Source organism: Chrysochloris asiatica, unplaced genomic scaffold (genome assembly GCF_000296735.1).
Source record: "Chrysochloris asiatica unplaced genomic scaffold, ChrAsi1.0 scaffold00053, whole genome shotgun sequence".
In the NCBI taxonomy this organism is placed as follows: domain Eukaryota; kingdom Metazoa; phylum Chordata; class Mammalia; order Afrosoricida; family Chrysochloridae; genus Chrysochloris; species Chrysochloris asiatica.
Genome location: NW_006408571.1, coordinates 13,037,302 through 13,044,175, shown reverse-complemented (window position 1 = coordinate 13,044,175; position 6,874 = coordinate 13,037,302). Strand labels below are relative to the sequence as shown.

The following is a 6,874-nucleotide window of genomic DNA, read 5'->3' as shown; positions in this document are numbered from 1 at the left end:
GGAGGACATGGGAGACAGATGCCTATTTAGTTTAGGCATGTTTGGGGACTTCGAGGACTAAACATCTGCCCTGAGAGCACAGTGTACATGTCCCACTGCCAGGAGGATTGGATTCTAGAATCACCTGGCCAGAGAACCACTGTGTGAACACACACAGTTTCCCCACCTGCACAACAGGAAACTCAACAGGTTGACCTTCCAGGGTGATTTCCATGTGTAGGCCCTAGACATGCCTGGAGCAGAGTGTCCATTCAGACTCAGAGAAAATCGGAGGGTTAGCAGAGGAGGGAGCCGGTTGTGAAGGTTCCCTGCACACACAGAGAGAGCAGGCCCTGGGGGAGGACAGGGAATCAGCCAACAGATGGACGCAGAGTCCAGCAGCCTCTACCAGCTCCCTCACCAAGGACACAATGTATGCTTTGTGCATGGACACTAGAGCAGCCTGAAGAGACAAGTAAGATTTCTGTAGGCTGAGGGACAACGGATGACATTCCTGCTGGGAACAGAGTTAGCAATGGCCTAGAGACTTCCTTAAAGCCAGGAAGACCTTCAGCATTTCAGATTCCTCTAAGTAGGACATTTTGAGGACCATTGAGCTAGACAAGCAGTATCACCATCACCCCATCCTACTGAGTTAGAAACTCTGGGGTAGAGCCCAGAAAGCTAGATTTGAACAAATGCCAGGTGATTCTATAGCAGGAAAATTATGAGGAGCTTTTCCAACCCCTTGTTTCCCAAACTGTGCCCTTAGAACATTGGTCTGAAAAAGGTAATGGTGTTCTGTGAAACGAGGGTCCGTGATCAAATAGATTTGGAGAACACAGCACACTACACATTGCTTTTAGAGAGTCACAGATGCATGAAAGGCTCTGGAAGTCCTGCAGTAGAGCTTGAGTTATACCTGACTAATCCAGTACTTCCTCAAATTGATTTTTCAGATTGCCTATGAACATTTCACATTAGCATTCTCTTAGGGAAAGGCTGTATGAAATCAATCCTCTGTATTTTTCAGATGAATAAACTGAGGCCCAGGGAGGGCAGGGAGGTTGAAGAAAATCACAGAGCTGGAAAAGAACCTAGCAGTCTGCATCTTCATAGAAGAGGTTCTGGCACTTCCCACAACTCTGCATCCTTGTTTCCTCTCCCCAGCTTGTATGTCTCCAAACCCTGAAGCATGGAGACACTCAACAGGACAGTGGTCCCTGACTTCTTTCTGAAAGGGTTTTCTGCCTACCCTGCCCTAGAGCACCTACTCTTCCCACTGTGCTCAGCCATGTACCTGGTGACCCTGCTGGGGAACATAGCCATTGTGGTAGTGAGTGTGCTGGACGTCCACCTGCACACGCCCATGTACTTCTTCCTGAGCAATCTCTCCATCTTGGACATCTGCTACACATCCTCGTTTACACCCTTGATGCTGGTCCACTTCCTGTCAACACAAAAAACCATCTCCTTCATTGGCTGTGCTGTCCAGATGTGTCTGAGCTTGTCCACGGGTTCCACAGAGTGCCTGCTGCTTGCCATCATGGCCTACGATCGCTACCTGGCCATTTGTTGGCCACTCCAGTATCCTGTACTCATGAACCGCCAGCTCTGTGTATTGTTGGTGGGAGCCGCCTGGGCCTTCTCTCTCCTCAAATCAGTGACTGAGACGGTCATTGCCATGAAGCTGCCCTTCTGTGGCCACCATGTGATCAGTCACTTCACCTGTGAGATCCTGGCAGTGCTGAAGCTGGCATGTGGAGACACATTGGTCAGTGAGGCCTTCTTGCTGGCTGGTAGCATTCTGTTGCTGCCCATGCCTCTGACACTCATCTGCCTCTCCTACACTCTTATCCTGGTCTCTATTCTGAGGGTACCCTCAGCTGCAGGGTGCCGCAAAGCCTTGTCTACGTGCTCAGCACACCTGACTGTGGTGGTACTCTTCTATGGTGCTGTCATCTACGTGTACATGAAACCCAAGAACAAGGAGGCCCACGTCTCTGATGAGGTCTTCACGGTCCTCTACGCTGTGGTTACCCCCATGCTGAACCCTGTCATCTACAGCCTGAGGAACAAGGAAGTGAAGGAGGCTGCCAGGAAGGTGTGGAAAAGGAACTGGACCTCCAGGTGAAGCAGGGTAAGGCTCAGCATCGACAGGTGTCTTTGGTTAGTAGATGAGGCCATCATTTGCCTTCAGAGAGGCCAGGATAAGAAACAAGGCCATGTGTCTAGTGTCTTCAACCCAGAAAGTCTACAGAAGGCAACACCAAATCCTATTAACTCCGGCACAGGAATCACTGATATATGGGCCCTCTGCTTATACCCCTAGCATTGCCAAAGCCACATCTCAGCATGGTTGATGGTTACATCAGCTTCCTGGCTGAACTTAAGACTTCCAATCTATCCTCCAGAGTGATTTGTTTGAAAACAAAGCACACCATCGGATCACCCTCCTAATGAAATGTGCACAGCTCTCTCCCACTACTGTAGACTAAAGAATAAACTTTTAAGTTGGGCACACAAGACCCCATAAGCTTTCCTGCCTACCAAACTTCTCAGCCTTCTACCCCACAATCTTTCTCCTCACTCCATCCATCAGAGAAATGTGTGCCTTGGTACTCCCTGCACTGCCTTGCACTGGGCCTTTCCTGGGCTTTTCCCACAGACAACTTACTCCCAGCACACAAGTACACTGGTAAAAGTATTGTCTGACCTTTTGGACCCAATTCAAACACCACCTCCACCAGGAAGTCTAAGCCTTCCCACTTTATTCCTGTTACTGTGCTTCTCCTGCCGTATTTTCAGTGTTACTCCAAGAGCGGAGTGTCAGGTTCCACTCTGTCCCAAGCTCCAGCTCTGCCCAATTCCAGGCTCTGCACATTTCTTCAATAAACATATGTGCACGTTAAAGGTAGTAACGGCAGTGATTAAGGTAGAACCAGAATGGAATTCCCAGAAGATAGGCATGGTCTCACTCCCTGGAAGTGATGAGGCAAAAGTCTAAGATCCCCAGTTCTGTCTGGCCCCTGGGACACCAATCACCCCAAATACTTAAGGTCTGACCCATCCTCATGATCCCTTTGTGACAGTAGCAGCTTCCAGTGCTCCCTTCCTGGCACCAGATCTCACCTGGCTTTGGTGAGACATTCTGGGCCCTTGCTCCCCTCACCTCCATGGGTCCTGCCATACCTGGCCCTCCTGCTGCTCAACCTCCTTCCAGCTTTCCTTTCTGAGAACTCAGTGAACTCACAGTGGAAACAGACCCCGTAGGATGCATTCACAAAGTACTTTCTTTCTCCTCAGCCCTCTGATCAGAGATGGTTTGCCAATATGAAAGGTAAGCATAGGCTTACTTGCTGTTATGTAGTAAAGAATTTCACATGGATATCAACACATTTTTGTAAGATAGAGGTGTTAGATCCAAGGAGTCGAATTTTAAAAAATATATATATTTTAGGTGAAAGCTTGCATAGCAAAGCAGCCTCCTGTTTGACAATTTTTATACAAATTGTTCCATGACATTGTAAAACCAACATAAAATTGCTCAACTACAGATTAGTAAGTAAACACAAGTAAGCCCATTCTTAACTTGCTTACTGGGTGCACCACCCCTCTCAGGGATTATAAATTAGAAGAGGTTTTGATTCTGTAGGCAGGTGGTGTATCTTTGAAAAAGAAAAAGATGCCTAGAAATAGAACCTTTGATGTGGTTTAAAAAAAGTGAAATTGTTAACTGCAGATTGGTAAGTAAAGACAAGTAAGTCCATGCTTACCTTGCGTATTGGGCAATTATGACACTGCTTTGGGCCTCATTGACACTGAGGGTACAGAGGAGCACAGCCCACTCTCAGCAGTTTCCAGCTCAGGGTAGAAAGACACACAAATCTCTCCATCAGCCAGCTGGGACCTTCTGCTGGACCCGAAATGCTATGACATGAACCTGGACTTGATCCTGTGAATATTGGTGGTGGTGGTGGTGTGCTGTGGATTTGGTTCTGACTCATAGTGACCCTGCACAGGGTTGCTGAGGTTGTAAATCTTTATGGGAGCAGAAAGCCTCATCTTTCTCCTGCAGAACAGCTGGTAGTTTTGAACAGCTGACCTTGCGGTTCACAGCCCAATTTGCATTAGGGTTTGATTTTTAGAAAAGTCACTGATAAATACCACTTTTCATCTATGAAATTGATGAGGAATTGTAAAATGTAATGCCTTTTGTCAGTTAAGGTGCAAAGAAATAGGTGATGTCATACCCTTCTGCTGGAGATGGAAATAAATGAATATAAACCTCCTGGAAAGAAAGTTGAAAATATGAATCAAGGGTCTTGAACCTTTCCAGTCCCACAAAAGAGAAGGAAGGAAGTCAAAGACTCAAAGAAGAAACCTGTCGACAGGATGAGACCAGAACTAGATGTGCCGGCCACTACCAATCATTGTGACTAGGGGCACAATAGAAGGTCCCAGATAAAATAAGAGAAAAACACAGAACAAATTTGAAATTCCTAAAAAGAACCGATGTACTGGACTACTAAAAAGTAAAGGAATCCCCCAAACTATCACTCTAAGATACCCTTTTAACTTAAAACTGAAGGTCTCCTTTCAGTCTCATAATAGATAAACTTATACAATAAACAATACCACCCATGATGAACATACTCCCTTTAACAATCAACCATAAGAGACTGAATGGTCAACATTTTCTCAAAAGGAAGTGAAGAGGAAGGAGGGACAGGGAAGCTAGACAAATCACAACAGGACAAACAATGTCAAGGAAAAACTTATATGCAAATTGTTTCATCGGACCCTAATTTGCTATGTAAACTTTAACCTACAACACAATAAAATTTTACAGTTCCCTTTGGCCTAATGCCTCTATTCTAGAAATCAAGTATAAAAAAATTAGATATGCACGAAAAGATATATGAGGCTATGTGTAAGAATTTTAATTTCAACATTAGTCAGAGCAACAAAAATAGGTAATAACCTAAATGTCCAACTATGTTGTTGTTGTTAAGTGCCGTTGAGTCAGTTCCGACCCATAGTGGCCCTGCACAGGGTTTCCGAGGCTGTAAATCTTTACGGGAGCAGAAAGTCTCATCTTTCTCCCACAGAGCATCTGGTAGTTTCAAACTGCTGAACTTGAGGTTCGCAGCCTGATTCGTAACCACTACGCTACCAGAGTTAAATACATCCTGGTTGTGTCCGATGAGAGAACTGATGCAGCACTGGAAATCTTACTTTTTATGAGTATTTGATGATGCTAAAAGCTGCAAACACAATTATTAGATAAAAGCAGAACACCAAACTTCGTATTCAGTATGATCCGAGTGTTATTTTTGGGTGGCTCCTTATGCACAGCAGAAACCACGCTGGCAAGAAGGAAATAGGATGATATATATATCACACTCTTGTTAGGAGACAAAAGTAGTCTCATAGCTCAGGAGATCTCTGGTCTGAATAAGAAACAGGAACTCATTATGAACTTTTATTATTCAGAGATGGACTCTATAAGGCAGGTGGGTGATGGATGGTGCTTACCTAATTCTTTTGGCTATAAAGTTGGGACTTAAGATACAACATATAGTTTATGCATGGAGACCAGAACATAACTGATTGTTCAGCAGAAACCATGCAGGCAAGAAGGCAATGGGGAGACATATACAAAATCATAAAAGAAAAAACTTGCCAACCAAGAATCGTCTATCCAGCAAAACTGTCAATCAAATACAATATTGCAATCAAAACCGTTTGAAAGTGGCATATTAAATGCTCCAGTGAAGAGACAGAGAGTGGCAGAATGGATAAAATCTCCCACTATAATTGTAGATTTATCTATTTCTTTCTTCAGTTCTAGTAAGGTTTGCTACATATATCTTGGTGCTCTTTCATTGGGAGCGTAGATATTATTATGGTAACATTATCTTGCTCAATTGATCTTTTGATCAATTGTTTCATTACAATGATTATAATCCCTTCCATGTACCATCAGTTAACAGTATTTCTCTATATCCACTTTAGCTTTTTTTAAAAACAAAACAAACAAACAAAAAAAACCAGGCATATATAATAATTTACATCTCCAAAATGCACATTCTGCAAGTCTGCCTCCTGGCCACCAGCTCTTAGTCCCTCTCTTCTTAGTCTATGAATCTAGAGTCCTCAGCCACTCCCCCTCTCCATGCCCCCATCTCTGCCTCCATCTCTGGCGCTGCTGCTTCTCTGGATAAGGTCCCGCATTCTGTTTTTGCACTTCTCTCTTGATGGTCCTAGGATCCTCTATTTCTGGACTGTAAGATTAACCACTCCTCAGCTGTTGTTACAAAACTTCTACCTTTACAATTGTGACAGTTGCAATTAGTCATGATAACAGTTATTCACTAATGAATCTTACAAATCTTACCCCATCTCTTTTCACCAGACCCATGTAGACAAGATGACAGCTATTCAGTGGGGACTCTTTCTTTCCCCCCATACTCTTAAACTAAACTCCCCCTTGAAACCTTGGTAAGTCAGTCACTTCATGTCTTTATTGCCCCCTCATTTTAGGTAGCCAATGTCTAAGTTGCCTGTCCCTATCTACCCTGTGTACAGAGGAGAATAGCATTGATACTTGATGTGAAGACTCTTTCCCTCTCTGTTGGTATTTAGAGTAACCAACTCTGTTGGTATTTAGAGTAACTATCGCTCTGAGTATGTGGTTACGAATTGGACTGCGGTCTGCAAGGTCAGCAGTTCAAAACTACCAGCTGTTCCACAGGAGAAAAAAGCGGCTTTCTGCTTCCGTAAAGATTTACAGCCTTGGAAACCCTGCACAGGGTTGCTATGAGTCGGAACCAACTCCACGGCACATGACAACAACAACAACAACCATTCTGAGTATAGGTCAGGTTCATCA

The 6,874-nt window shown here is 44.3% G+C and overlaps 1 protein-coding gene across 1 annotated transcript; it reads left to right on the top strand.

Annotated features, from left to right (window-relative positions):
* The first annotated feature begins 1,174 nt into the window (after positions 1-1,174).
* LOC102820128 (olfactory receptor 13J1-like) lies at positions 1,175-2,113 on the top strand. The gene has a single exon (XM_006863180.1). It carries the CDS (start codon positions 1,175-1,177, stop codon positions 2,111-2,113), a length of 939 nt encoding a protein of 312 aa, XP_006863242.1.
* The last annotated feature ends 4,761 nt before the right edge of the window (positions 2,114-6,874 follow it).